The 20,087-nt window shown below is 36.4% G+C and overlaps 1 protein-coding gene across 5 annotated transcripts in view; it reads right to left on the reverse strand.

Annotated features, from left to right (window-relative positions):
- LOC111000702 (dystrophin, isoforms A/C/F/G/H) overlaps positions 1-15,479 on the reverse strand; it is a 328,798-nt gene extending 313,319 nt beyond the window's left edge. For 3 of the 5 annotated variants that reach the window (XM_045631069.1, XM_045631068.1, XM_045631071.1), the window contains exons 1-11: positions 15,308-15,479; positions 9,023-9,084; positions 7,769-7,861; positions 6,693-7,140; positions 4,870-5,174; positions 3,763-4,159; positions 2,613-3,290; positions 1,317-2,057; positions 1,100-1,242; positions 466-959; positions 41-182 (exon numbers count right to left, since the gene is read on the reverse strand). In XM_045631069.1, coding sequence (XP_045487025.1) covers positions 41-182; positions 466-959; positions 1,100-1,242; positions 1,317-2,057; positions 2,613-3,290; positions 3,763-4,159; positions 4,870-5,174; positions 6,693-7,140; positions 7,769-7,861; positions 9,023-9,084; positions 15,308-15,419 — 3,615 coding nt within the window. In that variant the 5' untranslated portion in view covers positions 15,420-15,479. Of the gene's footprint in view, positions 1-40; positions 183-465; positions 960-1,099; positions 1,243-1,316; positions 2,058-2,612; positions 3,291-3,762; positions 4,160-4,869; positions 5,175-6,692; positions 7,141-7,768; positions 7,862-9,022; positions 9,085-14,237; positions 14,560-15,307 lie in introns of those variants that run through there. The other 2 variants (XM_045631072.1, XM_045631070.1) reach the window with 2 other exon arrangements.
- Positions 15,480-20,087: the final 4,608 nt, after the last annotated feature.

Consider the following 20,087-nt stretch of genomic DNA (forward strand, 5'->3'; position numbering starts at 1 on the left):
AAAAGGTTGAGATTCATGAAAATATTGGGAAGATACTTACATAGAGCTCGTCAGAGATTTCCTCTGCATCAGCGCGAGCTGGGGAAGTACGTAGCCTACGTTGTAGGCCGTCCAGCCAGGCTGTCTGCTGCGCCAGCCAGGCACGGAGCTCACCAGACTCATGCCAAGCTTCCGCTAACACTCTGACACAATCAAGTAAAAATTAAAAAAATAATTACTTAAATTCAAAATACTAATTATAAAAAGCTCAGAATCAGGTGACATAAAATCCAACTAAATGCATAATACCAAAAGTCTGACGAGCCTAATTGTTGTTAACACTAAGGTCAAGTATTTTTTTCTTTATTTACATAAGCCGACCAACTATGTACAAATACTACCCACATTATATAAAAACAAAAAATAAGGCAGCAAATAAAGATCTGAACCGCAAAATAAAACAGCAAATACAAAATATGAACTAACTTGTATCGTTCGTAAATTGCGTGCGTGCCGCGCGTCCATAGCGCGTTTAGGTGCGTAAGCCGACGAGCGAGTGCGCTCCCTCCACCTGCCAACAGTAGGTCATTCCCGGCCTCGTTCAGGTCACGGAATTCGTCGGTTCGATCGTCACATTTATCCTTAAGCGCCTGGAAACGCGCCTTCATCTGGTACAGCTCCCCAGAGTCACGGATGGTGCACTCATCTTCAGCGGGAATCTCTTCTTCCAGCTTCTGAATCCATCGTTCCATGTCGTCAATTCTCCGAAAGGCGTTCTCGGTCCTTTCTAGGCCGCGACGCAAAGCCTCGTTGTATTGAAAGGACTTTGAGGTCACTTCATTGAATCGGGTCACCAACAGCTTCACGTCGGCCGTGATTGATTTCGCAAACGCATCGTCACAGTCTTCTAGTATCGTGTTCTTCGCGGTCTCGATGCCGTCCAATTTCGTCTTATATTTCGATTTCTCTTCGTCGAGATTCTGAAAAATTATTTATTATAGCTAGATGATAAATTGTTGGTCCAATACCATTTTTGTGTCATGATCGGTAAGTGTAAAATGATATTTGTTTGTTTTAATTAATTAAAGCTGTGTGTGTGTGTGTTTTAGAATTAAAGTACATTGCTCTTGATGAGTAGGGCTTCGAGAGCGGCAGTGTCGCCTAGAGGCGGCGTCGGGGCTTCATCCACAAACGTCTGAACACGCTGAACCCACGCTGACACATCACTCAAATCCGCTTGTAGACCGGCCACCAATTCTATACCTGAAAGCAACTCACATGATAATTAAGGATCTTAAAAAGCAGTTAATAAGATATTTCAGCTAAATATGGTTTACCTTTTTCTAATTTTTGTATTTTTTGAGCCAAAATTGTCTTGGAGTCGGTGAACCTTGTGACCAAATTCTCAAGGCTACTTCTCAGGTTCAGCTCCTCCACGCTACCCCGCTCGTAGAGTTTTTTCTCTTTGACCACTTTGTCGTAGGAAGACTGGATGTCCTCGAACTCCTTGTCCAACCGCCTCAAACCCTCCAATTTCTTTTCCATCTCCTCTTTAGTGGAAATGATGGCGTGTTCGGCTATAATTTGGCTCTCCATATCTCGTATCTTTGTTTGAACAGTTTTATGCTCGTCTTCTTCGTTGTCGAGAGTCCGCTTGTTGAGCGCCAGCTTCACCTCGACCTCTCGCCGGCCGAGGAAGGTCAACATTTCGTGGAACTCGTCGTTTATTCGTTTCGTGTCGGCTTCGATGTCGTCTTTGTGGTCCTGCGGGATGGGCTTCGTCAGGAGGATGATGGAGTGCGCGTTGAGCTCCTCGAGTCTGGGCTGCAACTGACGCAGGAGCCTCGCGCGATTGCGCGTGTGCACGAGTAGCGTGCCGCAGGGCGCTTCGGATGCGGCGCGATCGCGCCAAGCTCGCACTTCGGAAATCGACGTACGAATGCCGCGGGCCGCATCCCGCCACGCCTCTTCGTCTTCACGCAAATTCACCGCGTTGCGCACCTCCGTCAGAGATCGCCGGATACCCTCCCATCGTCGGCGTAGTGACTCGATGCTCTCTGCATGCTTCTCCGCCTCCTCTGTGAATAAAATCTATATCAGGATACGAGGGTCTACGTCTGTTGTAATAATTATCCTTTCTATGTAATCCTGGTTACTAAAAATAAGTCTGTATACGTATCTAGACGTACCTACGGCCTGGTTATGTTATTTTTGTTGGTCCATTCAATAGGCTATCTCTCCATACAAATAAATTACCTACTAATTTTAATAAAAATATTTATATATTTTACAACAGCCTTCTTACTCGCCGTACGTACGTTTAAGTTTCTATCTTTTTTAGATTTTTACCGTTTGCTTGTCTATTAATTCTTGTTATGTTTCAACTATTATGTAATATACGTGTACGTGTGTAAAAAGTGACGTCATACGTACATGTAACTTTTACGCATACATGTTGGTTTGGGTTTTATTAAAAATGTGAAGGCAGTTGAAATTCTTACCCGCTCTACGCCCTTGACTTGCGAACTGGTTGTAAATGTAAATTTACAGTTAATTTAATATGTTTTTCTTGACGTTCATAAGTGTACATGTTTACCTACATGAATAAAGATATTTTGATTTGATTTGAATACCTTTAAACGAAGCATCGGCGGCGAGACGCGCATGTATCTCTTCAACGCTGGCGAGGTCGTTGCGACGCTCTTCGCTTTCGTGTTGGACTCGCTGCAACTCGTTTCGTGTTTCGCTACGCCATTCGTCCGCAGATGCGGTCCACACGCGTTCCAAGCACTCTCGCAGCGCCCGTTCGGCTTCCTCAGCCCACGTCTCAAAGGCGCGGTATCCGACCTGGAAGTCCCCAGCCCGCTCGAGTCGTGGCTTCTTCTGGGTACCACCGAACTCAGTCAGGTCTTTTGGGGACTCTTCCGCGCTCGCATCGAGTTCGAAACCCAGCTCCTTTATGCGGTCGATCTGCACTTGAAGAATCATGTCGAGTGCGTCGAGTCGATCGTACAGCTCTTCGGCGTCTTCCAATACGTCACCGGCTAGCGCCGCGCGTGTGTCGGTCAATGAACGCCTGCAGCGCTGCAATTCAGCAACGCGAGCGAGTACCTCGCCCACTTCGCTGACGGGACAGGCTTCCATGCGCTTCAGGTCCCGCTCGAGACCTTCGGCGGCCGTACGTAACTCGGTCGCTCGTTGGTCGGCAGCGTGCTGGTCCTGTGCACGGCGAAGTCGGTCCAACGTCCACTGGCAGGCGTGAGACCAGCGTTCACCGAGCGCGCGCAGCTGGTCCTCGATTTCCGTTACATCTGCGTACAGATTATACTTTGATTAAAGCAAGATAGATAATATAGTAATTACAAACGAAATACGTCTGATTATAAAGTGATTTTATATATCTTGTAATATTCAAATTGAATTTGTCTTATAATCTTAGAAGAGGTATGAAATAGAGAAAGCTGTAAAAACATCAGATAGTTTTTGGATTCTTACACAATAGCTTTTAAATGATTTCTGGTGCCATCGAAGAAATAAATACTTGAAGAATCTTAAACCAAAGATGATTGATAATGCGCTTACGCAGGCCCGCGTCTTGAATGTCGAGCTTGACGCGGGGAGTCCTCTCAATGCCCTCTGCTATTCATAGGTGTAGTCAGACCCCACCCCCTAAAAAACCCACACAGCCCTTCACACGCCCTTATCTTGGGCCCAACCTTATCGCCTCTAAACGTTTACATTTATCGGTATTCTAAGTAAACAAATAGTAAATGCATGACTGACCGTCATGATCGTGCTCGTCGTCGACAACGACGACGCAATCGGCGAGCGCATCGACGAGCGGTTGTTGCGTGCGCAAGTCCGCATGAAGCGCTCGCGCTTCCGCCAGTCCCGCGCCCTCGGCCTCCATTCGGGACATGCGGTCCTCGGTGGCGGTGAGCCAGCGTCGAAAAGCGTCGAGATGGCACTGCTGGGCGGCCATGAGGTCGGCATGGACAGAGCTCTGACGGCGCATAGCCGCCACTCGCAATTGCTCCCAGCGCTCGTTTAGCAGTCGCATCTGCAGCCGTACTTCGCCGGCCTCTTCGCGGCTTAGCGCACCGTCGCGAAGCAGTCGTGCGCCTTCCTCTAGCACCGCACCTACGCGACACTGCTGCCCGGACAACTCGAGCAGGAACTTCTGCATACGAGTCAACATTGACTACTTAATAAAGTACTTCGATATATATATATTTTTTTTAATTGAACCACAAAATTAGGACAAACACATGTAAACATTAACTTACATACGAAAATATAAAAAAAACGGTGCCGTCCCTAGAACATGTGGACACGACCAGCGAAATTAAGTGAATACAATAAAGTGTCAAAACAAAAAACAAACAAAAATCTAAAAATAATAGCTATAAAGAATTAAAACACTATAAACAAGAAAAGAAATTATTGGTACTGAGTCCTAATTCTACTCTTAGCTGATATATATTTTATTTTATATTTATTTATTTATACTTCATTGCCATAATATACATAGTTACATATAAAAAAGCAAAAAAGTAGGTACACACATGAAATAAACCAATCATGATATCAGTTAGACATGCAACCTCTTTTTCATTTGCCTTTTATTGAGCTTTTTATTATTTTTTATTTAGACCACAAAATTAGGACAAATAACAAATTGACGTACATACAAAAAAAAAGGTATATTTGTGCCCTACCCAACACGATCGAAATCAAATTGCAACAAAAAACATATTTATATCAACATAATGACATTTTATATTGATTTTCACATACCTTTAATTGAATCTACTCAGCTATCCTTGTGAAAGCAAGAAAAATTAAAAAAGATAAGAACTTCGCATACATATAAAGAATAACAATTGTCACCTCATGTGTATGAAAGCGTTCCTTGAGGAGGGCGAGATGCTCGCCCGGGGCGGCGGGCGGAGATGGAGCGGGTTGAGAATGCGCCGCTAACCGCTCTTCACCCGCCAACAACGCCGCTAACGCTTCCTCCAACGCTGCTCCATACGCTCCGAGTTCCACAGAACACGTCGTGGCACTCGACACGGGGCGGGACGCGCTCGCCTCGCACACTTCCGTCTCCTCAGAGTCACCGTGAGGTAGCGATTGGAAGAGGCACATCACGTACATCATTATTGACTTCTTGTCCGGATTGGGCGTGTTTACGTCTGAAAATGTTTAGTTCCATTGTTTTATGATTAAATATATAGCTGTACTAGCGACCCGCCCCGGCTTCGCACGGCTGCAATGCTGATACTAAATACACTACAGAAAATCTGTGAACGTTGTATATAAAAATGAGGGTTATCCATAAGTGATAGACATATACCATCACGGACTTTTCTGTGGACCTTTTCAATGTGTACAATACTTAGTACATTATATTGATAAAGCTCGTAGGGTTCAGCCTGCGTTTGCAATGTAAGCGGAAAAAATGTAATTATTCACGACATCACATTAGAAACAGTACTTCTCCACTATTTAATGCAATAATAATGGATGTTATTATACATATAAACCTTCCTCTTGAATCACTCTATCTATTAAAAAAACCGCATCAAAATCCGTTGCGTAATTTCAAAGATTTAAGCATACAAAGGGACATAGGGACAGAGAAAGCGACTTTGTTTTATAATATGTAGTGATATCGATTAAATACATTGTAATTCTTATTAATAACATATGAAGGTTAATATTAAAAACAATTGAAGATTTTAATTTACATACACTACTACTTCTCAAATCATGGGCGGGTGAGAATTGGAAAAAAAACCTTCGCCTCACTATTTAATCTTAAATAACTGACTGTTGTCTTAAATAACTAACCTAACCTAACCTAACCTAGCTGTTGAGAGATGTTTCGGAGGAGTATTTAACTATTGCTTTTTGAAGTTATACCTCTTTTAGACCGTTAGGGAAAAATGATGAGAGTAAATTCAAACGATGCGCGCGCGCAGCGTCACAACACCCTTCAGTTAGCTATAGTTAACATTTAATTATTTTGTGATATTTAATTAAACTTTAATTGTCTCGGTTATTTTCGTAGTCAATTATAATTTCCTCGACACATATCTTTTTAACATTAATTATTTAAACCCCCAACTTAAATGTTCGGTTCAATTTACGATAAAGTAAAACCAATCTCGGTTTCCAATTGATTGGAAGGTGCCCATTCCAGTAAGTCATAAAACGATTAAAGACAAAACCTGGAACTTTCAATGTATTAAATACCTTTTTTCTATTGTTATTGTCGTTTTTTTCTACAAAGAATAAAAATTTTAAAAAGATTTTTATCTTGCTACGCCAAAGAAGTATAACTCCTAACGCTCGTTATTTTTCTAAGTGTTAGATATATAACAAAACTAGCGGATCCGACAAACGTTGTCCTGTCTATACGTCTTTAATTTGAAAATTTCAAACTTTTTTTAATAAGCTAAAAAATAAGCTGAAACAAATTTGACAGTGCGGTGGTAGCGCCGTCTGTCGGATCCAATGTAAAACATTCCAAAATCAACAACTACTAATTAATTAAAAAAAACATTGTCCAGCGGACAAAATTGTGAATCTAAACCATTCTCGAATCTCCACGAACACACACAAAAAATTTCATCAAAATTGGTCCAGTCCTTTAGGAGGAGTTCAGTCACATACACACGCACACATGAAATATATATATTAAGATATACCTTCGGGGTCTAGCAATCGATCGATTCCGAGATGGTCGTGCGCTAAAGTAAAGGCGTGTTCGAGTCGTTCACGGGGCGCGCGATCTCGCAACGCTGCATAATCGAAGAGATGCGGTCGGAATCGGTGCAGCAGCGCATTGAATGCGAGCCCATCTGCCCAACTGCTCGTAAAGTCTGTGACGTCGACTCCATCATAGCCGGCTGTGTGTGCTCGGCACCAGGCCAGTAGAGTACGTTCGAGGGTCGAATGTGGCGCGTCCGAGGTCAACGGCCGGCCCTGCCAGTGCAGTATAATGCTCCAAACGAGCCCTAGAACTAATTTGGGGTTGCCATCGACGATATCCCCGCTGCTTATGTTGACGAGTCGAACACCAGCCGTCGCCAATGCCCGCAGTGCACAGTTCACATTGTTCAGTCTGTGCACGCGCATATGCCCTCGTTCTCGCTTCTGCAATAAATATATATGAATGAGGATACTGTAAAAGGCAAGGCATATAGACAGATCGACAAATACTACTACAGTAGAACCTCGTTAAGTCAAAATCTTCCAAATCTCAAAAAAATGTTTTGTTCCCTTCCCTTCAAACACCAAAACCTCCATTACTTGAAATCTTGATCCTCTGTTAGTCGAAATAATCACCGAGGCAAAGCCATTTTGGTACATATTTTCACTCTATAACTCGAAAAATTTGGCAAATTTGGCAACGCAACGTTAACAACGTTTGGTGTCAGGTGTTCAATTTTGATTTCCTTTGAAATGTAACTAGGCAAGTCATTTGTTTTCGACTTAAATACTGTCGTAAGTAGTTTTAGTACTCAAAATTTATAAGAATAAACCTCAAAATCTTTTTGTCAAATCAAAATCCGCCTAAGTCGAAAGTTGAAAACTCTATAACTCGAATTTTTTGGCGTCTCCCTTGATGTTCGACTTATAGAGATTCTACTGTATATTTTACTACTTACTTACTGTACAAGAGGGGGGGGGGGGATAAATTGCAGTAAATACTGCTTACGTTATACTTGAACGGCCCTAAATACAATCAAAAAATATAATTTTTACATGGACAAGGACTTACAAATTGTTGTCCTGTCAGTATCTCGAGCAAGGAGAGTAGTGCCTCGCCGTCTCGGAGGTCCTCGCACAAGTCGTGTATGGGCGGCTTGCCGTGCTGAAAACCATACATAAAATAAAGTAGTAAACTTAAGCTGAAAAAGCTAAAGTCTGCAAATACATCTAGGCTCTGAATATGATTTTGTCCCATTCGGTGTCGAGACCCTTGGTCCGTGGGGTCCTAGCGCGTTAAGGCTTTTTAGGAAATTATCAAAAAGGTTAGTCGACATCACAGGAGAACGAAGAGCTGGCAGCTACCTCGCACAAAGAAACTTATTTTTAGACATATCATTTATATGACAGAATAACTTACATTTTTTTTAACATTGGTTCAGTACAGTAAAGACAGCGTATGCATTGTGAATTAATAAATAAAATTTATTATTTTATTTTTTATTTATGATTATCACCGACACGTGTCACGGGTATAAGATGAAATCACCAGAAATAATTCGAATTTAGAACGTTATTTAAACATCCTCGCATGCAATTATAAACATTCAGGCAATCCTAGGCAATAACGAACACTTGCGAGTGGTGGGATATTTCATTCATCAACTGGAGGTCATCGGCCTGTCACACACCAATGTTCATACATCAACATCGACCTTAGCGCGGCTTTGCGGCTTCGTACAAGTGATCTGTCAAATACTAATCAATCAGCGGGTATGAGTATCGTATAACGCTTTTATTATTCTTTATAATTCATGCCTCAACCCTAAAGGAATCCCCAAGCGAAACAATTTCACTTAGCTAATTAACTTGAACGAAACGTTCACATTATTTTCACACTATGACGTGATTTGTTTTCTATTATTGAAAATAAAGACTGAGTGAAACACAGTGTAATACGAAGCCTAACAAAAATAACCTAAGCCTAACAGAGGTATAACACACTCCAAAAATGGAAATGGACAAGTCATACTATCGGCCTTTTAATGGCAGATGGGTCAAGAAGGTATTTATTAGATATGGCCCAGTAGGCAGAAATAGCAGCAGAAACCTGAGAAAATGAAATAAAAGGGATAGCAGGTAAAGGAAAATAGTAGCGAAAGACTAGAGGCATTTGGAGGAGGCTTTCCCTCCTTCAATAAAATAAAGATATAGTATTTAATATATTAATAATACATTTATATAGCTCAAAAAAGCTGCTTTTAGTTTGTTTCGAATTATTAAAAAATAATGCAAAGATTTATTAATTAAGTGCATTCGTAATTACCTTCGCAAGTTGTGAGTTGATCCATTTCGCGAATGTTTTCTTTTGCACATCTTCTCTTTCATCTGAAACAAATACAATGAATACATAATTTGCCGTGGGTGAAATGAGACAAAATTTTTAAGTACTTTTTATTATGTAGTCAGAAATAATACGTATTATTTATATATTAATAGGGTTGACTGCGGCTGCGAACTGCCGCACTGACTGAAAATCTAAATTATAGGAAACCCCACATCACATACACGCATCGTTGACAACTGCAGCGGTCACGACCGCCTCACACGCCTTCAAGAGGGTCAGCATATCAATATCGCACACATTTAAGGCCTTTATTTAAATATAATTGCACCGAATTAGTTCAAACCCGCATTCTACACTATGCGCACTGTATGGAGGCTATGTGACAACAGTTTCTATTAACACCGCTATGATAATACAATATGCATAGGCAAAAACTAGGCTACACAATTATATTGTGTTTTGTTCTTGGCGCTAGTAATATGACTGAGTATCTGATTTGTACTAAGTTTTTAGTTCGGAAGACGATAGTTCGCGCTCCAACGAGTTTGACGAAACCGCGCCTGCAGCCTTGATATAGGCCTTGCATGATCCCAAAATCAGCCATACGCGGCGAAATATAAGTAACATACCTACTACGTACGTAAGTTGATCACACACTTGGTTTGCCTATACATCGCAGTTCAGGAAGGTTTGTTGTCCGAGGAAATAAAATTTGAGAGGAAAATTGTCTTACAGAAATGCGACTAGGTACTGTATACACCGCGTACGTAGTTTACCAAATTAGGAAGACAAACATGATAAAAAATAAAACGGAGCTCTATAAAACATGCCTTAATCCAGTGAAGTTAAGTCATATTAGAAAGAATATTAACTAAGTACCTTGCGAAGGCTTAAATAATGAAAAGAACAAATGTTTTTTGTTCTTTATCAATATTATATAGTTATTAAATGAAAATTTAATTCGATTTTATAATCGATGTCAACTATAATGGTTCCATCACTAGGCCATCGACTCCGAGCACAGTTGTAATGTGTGTCGGATACTGCAACGCTATAAAAACCTCATAACTTATGCGTGCCGCGAGCGCATACCCGCTCATATGTGCTGACACACGCTGACAAGGGACTTCCGAGATAATTACCTAACGTGCACCATTTGCATTATCTAGGACTAGTTGCGTTAGCGGGATCCTACGGATAATTTATCAACAAGCTGTCATTCACAACGTACTAATTATTACTACAGCCAAAATGTATTATAATCACATAGGAGACTATTCATATTTGGATGACGTTATTATTAAGTAAGTAATACATATGAAAAAAATCAAAATCAAAATTCGATTATTCAGTTTAGATGCGTCTTAGGGCATGCTTATGAATGTCAGAAACGTTTACAAAATTCACGAAAGCGGAAGACTACGCCATCCGTTCGCACAACTACCAGTTCTTGTTTACATTAAAGTTACATAACTAAAAAATTTAAATAAAAATTCGTTCTGTGATTTATCACATTCACCATTACACCCATATTCACAATACTGAATAACACATACTTATGATTGAATGTATAAAATAAAACTACATTTTATTTATCTCACATGAAAATTATAATAAAAAGACATTACGTACATATCATTAATTTTTTTTTATAAGAAGGGCTAATAGCATTCAGAACCTTTGATTTTGGTCAAAATAACCGTTAGGTTGTTCTAAACAATGTCGCCGTAAACGTGACTGTATAAAGGTCTTTTATCAAACAGTCTATAATATTGAACCCGTCTATTATTTCCAAAGAGAGGCCAATTAGAACGAATCATTCCAAAACTATTTACAAAATAAAATCCCACTAACTACAGTATTAATTGAGGTCTCACATTAATAATTGTTCGATCTTTTATTCATTGCCTATTACAATAAACAATTGTAACACACACGCGGCAATTAAAATGTCGACGTCTTAATAACTTACTGGGTGTCTAACCTACATACAAAATATTTAGACGACTCTAATTTCTTGCATTGAATACATAAGCTTCCTAGAAATATATTAAAGCTTTATTGCCTATTGCTGACAATGTTAGATGCGCGAAGGAATGCACAAGATGACTAATTCGAAGAATTTTTTCTACAGTTTTAAGAGCTGTTCGCAATATTACTTGCATAGTTCGAATTCATATAATATATTTGTAAACTTACAAATACACTGAACGTATTCAGTAACTACTTTCTCGCGTGGTCCAAGTTTTTTTCCCTGATCGTCGTTACGCTGTATGAAAGTTGCGGTTCCCTTATTGAAGTTAATTGCTCTGTGACCCACTATCAGCGATTTAAGTTACATCTTTCATTATGATTTCATCATACGAAATGTATATTTACATCTAGGAAAGTATAAAACATTTATAAATAAATCAGGGGCGCTACAACCTCTTTAGGTCTTGGCCTCAGATTTCTGAATCTGTTTCATAATCATTTTTTAAATCTAATAGGCAAGTAGGTGATCAGCCTCCAGTGCCTGACACACGTCGTCAACTTTTTGGGTCTAAGACATGTCGGTTTCCTCACGATGTTTTTCTTCACCGTTCGACCAAATGTTAAATACGCACATAGAAAGAATCTCCATTGGGGTACAGTCGACAGAAACATTTATAGCGAATTTAAATTTGAAAGCCAAAACAGTTTGCAACACGTGTAAGTCATGATTTAAATACCTTTTTATACGCATTCACTTCTCAGTCGCATATACATATATATATATACATATGTAGTATATTTTATATTTTTCGATTTTCCCCTCAACTCTTGGATGTTTCTAAATAAATACATGTGGTACATTTTCTAATTATTCTAAAAATGTTATCAACACAACATGCATACAGCACCTGTGTTTATAGCCCTTTGGAAGCATAGGATCAACGGTCTCGGTCAGTGAGCTTCCTTTAAGGATTATAATACGTTCCGTACATCACAATATAACGGCTTAAGACGTGTACGTTCGTTGCATAATTATCTTTGCACTTAACCAAAACTTCAAATTCATCTATTGAAGTAAAAAATCAAATAAACAATTAATAAGATAAATATTAAACACGATTTTTTTATGAAATTAGAAAGTTTTGCATTCTTTTGTATTTTCGCGAGTCATGCAAAAACTGCTAAATTAATTTCATTGGAAAACTCCGAACACAATCGCTATACTGTAAAAACGAGCACTCAATACCGAGACACCAAGGAATTAACTAACGTTATAAGTTATAAATGTGTCTATACCACGCTATCTTTCATAGATTATCTACGGCTAAGAAATAACTTTTGCCCTTTAGAATGTTAAATTCTACTTCATGAGCGTAAATAAAGATAATTTTGTTAAAATTATGTTCCGCGTTAGTTAGCGCGCGGAGAAAACCGCATCATGCATGAATGAATTGAAACTGCTTCATGCTGGCCACCTTTTATTTCTTATTATTTATCTGTCTGGTGCGATTTTTAATTCTGTTACTATAAAGTATTAATTTCATACGAAATTACAGTTTAGTTAAAATAAAACTCAAGGTGTCACGATCTAATTAATTTCGTTACGTATTTAAATAAAACCGCGAAGCAAAAAGATATCTGAATGTCAACCCTGATTTGATTCTACATACTATAAAATTCAATCCATTATTGCAATAATACTTTTTTTTGTTTTACTTTTTTTTATTCTACCATCTACTATTGCTTATGCTCAATAGTAAAACATAAAGAAAGTAAATTAATTTTAGAAAAGGCTTAATTTTTTGTTCACGACAAATATCGCCCACTTGTCGTACTAATTCCTATTAGTAGTGTGCATATCTGTGTCATGCCATATTGTGATATTCATCAACCCACATTGACTTCTTGCTGACCTTTAAGCTTTTTTAAATAAGACAATATGGTTCAAACTGAACTAAATTATTTGAAATGTTAACACACTTTAAACCACATTTTAGTGTTGATTCTTTACTTCCTTTGTACTAAAGTTTTTAGATTTTCTTCTTTTAGTTAAAACTCTAAACGCAGCAACAATGTCATACATATGGTATTGTTTAATTATCATTGGAACATATAATGAATGCCTCTACATTCTATAGCAATACAGTTTTTCTTATGCTAACATTGGACAATTTCATACTTGCTGCAATATAATATAACATACAGAATTGTCTGCACTGTTTCAGACTCTGTAGGTGTAAATATTATTTTTAGCAAAATTATAATACAGTGAAAACCATTTACAATGCCATCAATTAGAACAACACACTAGTTATATTGTCTAAAATCAAAGATCCTGACTGAATTCTTCTGTATTAGGTACTTCATAACAATGCCATAAGCTATTACGACTATCAGTCTTTGAACTAATGAAAACTTTAATTTATATGCTTATCAAAAAATACTATAAATTTAAGTATTTTTTAAAATAAGATGTTAAATACATAACGTTGTTTCAACATCAAAATAAACAAACAATTGTCTGTTCATCTGAATTAGTATCATTAATTTAAACTCCTAAACTAAAGATATTAGTGTTCTGACATCATACAATGTGTAATCATTACACAATCACTTTTGACAATATTAAAAGATATAGTTATAATAGTTCTAAACCGATTAAAAAACCAATAGCAACAAATATTAAGTCTTGACATAGACAAGATAAAAGAAAACTTTATATTTTTTTTACATTACCATAATTTTCTAATACATCATTAAATTTAAAATATGGACTGTATTTGTTATAAAATAAGTTTTTCTACAAGAACTGTTACAGTAATTTAACTTGTTTTATTATGACTCTCAAATAAATTAACACTTTTTGAGTCTAGTCATTCCAAGCTACAAGACCTAAATATATATTATAGATAATTTGGAACATTCCAAAACATAAGCATTACAGACGGATAATCTTGGGTGTAAGAGGAAAGTCGCTAACACTATATCATAGAGTACATAACGAAAGATAAGATAGTGTGTCAGATTTTAACTAAAAATGACATAAAATTATGAAGACGCTGCCGTACGTTACCCAATTACATCACAAGTTTTACTTAATCTTACGATAACTTCAAGGTCTTCTTTAAGTAATACAAGCAAGGAGCGAGGTCGCCAGGGCAACGTAGAGCGCCGCTTTGTACTTTCTTAAAGAGTAATAAGATATACCATACACACTTACCTACGCCACTAGTAGTCTCCATTTTTTATACGCTTCTAATGAAGTTTATTTTATAATTCGAAGTTTCACCGACATGACCACAAACACTTCGCCACTCCCAACTTTTAAACTTTGGAAAACTTTGCGACGTACACTAAATTCTTCACAAAATTTTTCGTACATACACTTAGGTTCCTTAATAAGTTTCACTGGTATGTTTTAGGATAATATAATTCTTTCTTACTTCAAGAAATGTAAAAATTTAGAACTACACCACAAATACCTCCAAGCTTCGAAACAATTTCCCAGTTAACCACAGTCCACAGAAAATAGAACACAACAAAACTTCATGTAAACTTCCTTCTGTCACAGAAGGAAGTTTACATGACAGAAGTTCTGTCAAGTACAGACTACAGAGCATGATAATTTTTGAGCAGGCAAACTAGAATTAGTGTTGCTACATTATTCCTTATTCACCGAAAATGTGTTAAATTCATAAACTGATATTTATTCAACTTATTGTCTTATATATAGGCAATAAGAATTATTTGCAAGAATTTTATTAATTAAATATTTTTAGGGAACAATTCGTACTGAAGAAGACGAAGACGTGCCTGTCCACGTAACATCAATATATTTTAATACCGTAATAATATTGTATAATATTTTGATACCGACAAGAGAGATTCTTTAAGGTATTTTAACATATTGGATAGATAGAAAATGAACAGAGAAGAATGTGAACCAGTATTGCAAATGCAGTCGTAATTTTTATTAATTAATTGTGTTAAAGTGTTTTGATTATATAATCAACTAAAATCTAAATGATAAATAAGATTTTCTTGGATACATTTTCTATTAAATTGCACTGACACTTAATTTAAACTTGACTAAAATTAGGTAACGTTACTAGCAACCCATTCTCCATCTCCATAGTCTACGTCGATATTTCTATTAACTCTGGCATAAAACTATTTAATAACTTCGCGCCATATTTACTCGAATTCGAATTAGAAACAATCGAATTATTTATATTATAAAATTATTGGTAATTATTCATAATGTTTATTTACTGTAACTAAATTACTTACTTTTACTATAGTTAAGATGTACTTCGTATGGTCCATTTCTGTGCGGTGGAACTTCATCAAATTCAATGATCCAAGTTAATTTTCGGCGTTGCAACGGTGAAGGTAGTGCCATCTTGTGCTCAGCATATGTACTGTTTCATTTTGTAGAACAAACTTTAACACTTTAGGTTCCTACTTTTGGACGTAAATTTATAGTTTATATCATAATATATCACATTACATATAGGATATCGTTTAAACATGGAACTACAAATGGAAGTCGAATTAATTCTTAATACACTTTGACTATCTAAATAATGTTTAAGGGCGAATAATATTATACAATTTTTTATAAACCATAGGTATATGTAATGGAACGATAATCACATTTTTAATGACTTGGATTTCACTTTGAAATTCAATCTCTTTCTTGAGGCGGGCGGACGATCACTTACAAACGTTTTGCAATAAAAATACAATCCTTGTCTTCGTATCAAGCATTAAGAATCGAAAATATTACGACGAAACCAAACTAGATCGTATTCTAAATTAAGGCTACCTAGAATAAAATTCACTTCACTTTCACTCATCGCACACCTCTTTGATACCGGACCGCATGCTTTTTCTATGTTTTTTATTCGCTGAATATGCAGTTATTTTTAAGTCTCGGGTCCGCGTTAGCCTTGAATGAGAATCGAACAGCCCATTGCCCCATAGTAAATATTACTTCGAACTTTTAAGTTTGGATGATAAAAAAGTTATGATTTTAAATATAAACTTTCATTAACCACGACTGCTGAAAATTTTTCAAAACGAATTCTACGTTATGTATGTATACCTAAGCTTATATTATATTTTAACTATGTAAAATATGCTTTAAAAAGGTCGATAAACCGAATAATATGACAGACTAAAACATTCCTTGTCTATTATTAAAATATACAATAGATTATATTATTAGCTGCATGTAAATACTTATCAGGTTTAATAGTAAATCTACATTGCAAATTTAAATGAGACTACATACAATGTATTATTAGATGTATCGTGAGTGGGATTATAAAGATAGAGGCGACCCCAGTCCAGCAGGTTCAGCTCAATATACTACTCGCTACCGCCATTTTAGTCTTTTTATCATACCACAGACTCGGGACGACTGCGCGCCCTACTGCTTATTTAAACTTTACTAAAATCTTATTGTTACGAATACAACTATACACGTACATTATTATATGTATATTTAAATTAATTTATCAGAAGCGTTTTACTGCAGAGAGTTATGTATTTGAGTCATAGAACCACTAAAGATCAAGTTTTGTTAAAGCTATGACCTTTGCATGCCTTGGAATGATAGGCACTTCAATTTATATGAAGTGATTTCAGAATAAATTACCAATGCGGGTCGTTTAATATATTATTTATGAGTAATAGCCAGTGGGAAGAATCTAGGTTCAAATGTACAATATATGCAGTGCTTAGTGTGGGCTGTTTTCAGGCCAAATATTATAAAATTTTACGAACTGAAATTCCTCTTGAGGTTATTAAGAGATAGAAATTACTTAGGTGCAAAAAGAGACTTACGACATAAGTCTTTGAGCTAACAGTGAAATGTCAACGCCATGTGAGAATGTTAATCCGTCGAATCCTACAATTGAACATTTGAATTTGCGTTGCGACCTATCTATGTTTAACTATCCTATGTTTATGTTCCTTTTATGAAATTTCAAAGATACGTGATGCATTCATTTTTATTCGGTATAATAAAAGAGTGAAATAAAGTTTTTATCAGATTATCTTTTGTTTTTTTAATTTAAAGATAATTCGATCATGACAATTTAAGACTGTGATAGTGAAGTTATTTATCATCTAGGTACTCATTTCATATGAAGTCAACTGCTATGTACGTAACTCACTAAATGAAGCCTTTTAAATTATTACCACTTTAACACTCAGGCATCATACCTAATTCGCATAATTTCATGTGTAATAGAACGCTTCCCTTTTAAAAATATTAAAGTAAATGACTCAATATTTTAAAGGAATTTAAATCTCTCTAAATAACGATTTACTGTGTTATGAAGCTATTTGTTACATTTAGATATTATAAGTCTAAATTGTTAAATCGTTTTGGTTTATTGTTCGACCATTAATAATACACGGAGAATGTAAGCCGATTAGTAAAATATTGACTGATTATATGTTGTTAACCAAATACAGTAAACGAGTCACTAACAGGCCAAATGCTACAAAATAACTTCATCAGAATATTGTCAAGGTCATCGCCTGACTTTCGTGTTTTCGCGTCGCGAAAAACCTTGCTTCCTTGTATGTAAACAACAAACAAATACTGTGTTCATCTACAGAGGAATTAATAAATTTTTAGGTTATTAAATTCAAAGGCTAAGTTTTAAATACAAAATATATACATACATATAACTGTTACGAATAAAAAATACACACTACAGGACACAATAAAAATTAATACATGACTATAAAAGTTTTTAAATATGTAAATGTAAAATTTTATCTGTATTTAAATATATAGGGCTAATTTAACATGCTAATTACGAGGTATTCATTAAATTTCTACGTAATATTACAATTATTTAATCGTTAACGTTATTATTATTATCTAATCGCGTCCGCCTGGACTCAAAATGTAGAGCATATACAACTAATAAATAAGTAGTTATCACTGACACAGTGCACTTTATCATAGACCATCATGATACGCGACACTCACATCGATTATTTTAACTATTTGGACGCGAAGTAAACAACACGTGCTCACCATACGCCGCCTGTGGGCATACTATCACATAGTATTCTGTATTAAGTATTTTCTATATTATACTATACTACAATACTTCAAAAAGGGCGGGAAATACCGGTTCAAACAACGAAAAATCGCATACATAAAACGTTATAAGGGATAATAATGCGAATTTATTACCTACATTATCCATATAATTTGACGAGTCCTTTCAGGACAGCGTGGGACCGTTAAATTTTTATTAATTGTTGTATTTTCAAAATCAGATAAGACGAGGCTTATAATAATAATTAAGGAGTTGCATATGTCATGTTATTTGGCAAACGTCGAAGATGTGTTATCTCACTGAACTAATACGTACTAGACTTTTGCTTATACTTATCTATTATATTTCTGATTCTGACAACATTTAAATTACTATACTTGTCCAACAAAACAACTGCTATGCGGGTTGCGGTAAAGGTGAATGGCAGGTGTTTTGACACAGCAGTGAGTACTCAGTAATATATACGCTCTAAGTTATTTCATATATAATGTATGGTTCGTTGGTTCCTATATTATAAATATTCAATGTACTTTGCGTTAGTGATTAAAGAAACCCACAGGGCGGTCATCGACCCAGCGGACTATTGGCCCTATTATTGATCAATGATCGCAATCAATATTTGTCATAATTACGAATGAAGCAGTAGCGATGGAATGCCGATGGGAATTGCCTTTATGGAACACGACGCAAACGAGCAGGTTTAAATAGATGCTAATCGCCGTCAATGGACACCTCCGAAGCTAGGGGCTGGCGTGCGTTGCCAGCCTCAAAGGGTTTGGTCGTATAGGTTCGAAGGTATCTATACTGGTAGCTGGATCCACAAAGAGAGTTTGTAAATATTTCCTCTTTTTTAAAATTGTATGCAAACATGTATTAAAAATAATATTGCAAATTACTCCTATCCATCCTATAGGCATATTACGGTGAGTATACATTCCACATCTACAATAATTTAAAAACAAATTCAAAAGGACATCTACAGTAGAAACCGAATATTATTAAGTTGACACTTAAAAATAATTGCTATTCGACAATAATGAAAGTTTAAACAAAGTTCAAAGATAAAATCAAAGATGGCGCGAGTAACAATTATAATATTTAATTTAATATTTGATTTATTTTCATTAAGTTATTACATATTCATTATTTCTTAATAGGCATTTATTTATTTTAAAATATATACATTTTTTCAGAATGTATAACTCATATTACTTAGTATAAAACTAATTTTGATGTATATAATATATGCAATAAAAAACCGTAATAGAAATGTTATTTTTTAACATCCCATATTGCTCTAAGACTCAAATTGATATTGGATAAGTGACCTGAAGACAATGAATGTCGGAATGAGGAGGACAACAGGGCGGCGCCATCGCTCCCAGCACTGCTCCCTGGGGCAGGGCGGCATTCGCGATTGCGAAAAGTAATACCTAATCTATTATTTAAACCTCTGTACTCATAAACCCTTAAAAAATATTGTACTTATCTTTATTTATCTAACTGATTCATTGCCCAAAGTGGTAAGAAGATACCTGATCCAATAACAGTTTTATTAGTTCCAACCTCACCATCCGCAATCAAGGTTTTTATAATAACCTTGGATTTACATATTAAATTGTTATCCTGATATTGAGTACAATAAACAAACACAAAGTTCGTCTCTGTAGGGTGGTTGGTGGTGCCAAGCTGTACTAGCACCGCCCGGATCGCCCGCCTTTCGTCAGTGTTACGCTTCCGCCCAGCCTCTGCTCTTCAAACAACTTACAATTCTTTAATCTATTATTGTTGTTTCTTAAAAGTAGATCGACGTGCGTGTATATTGAAATACTAGTAGAAAATGAAATTATTGTTATGAAAATGGTGGTTACACATATAATTCAACAATGAATGGAAGATCAGATGCGTCAACATCGACAGATGACGTGCTAAAGGTAATCAGGCGGGTTTATAATTTGGCAATTTGTTATTGTTGTTCTTAT

The sequence above is a fragment of the Pieris rapae genome, chromosome 14 (assembly GCF_905147795.1).
Source record: "Pieris rapae chromosome 14, ilPieRapa1.1, whole genome shotgun sequence".
NCBI classification, from domain to species: Eukaryota; Metazoa; Arthropoda; class Insecta; order Lepidoptera; family Pieridae; genus Pieris; species Pieris rapae.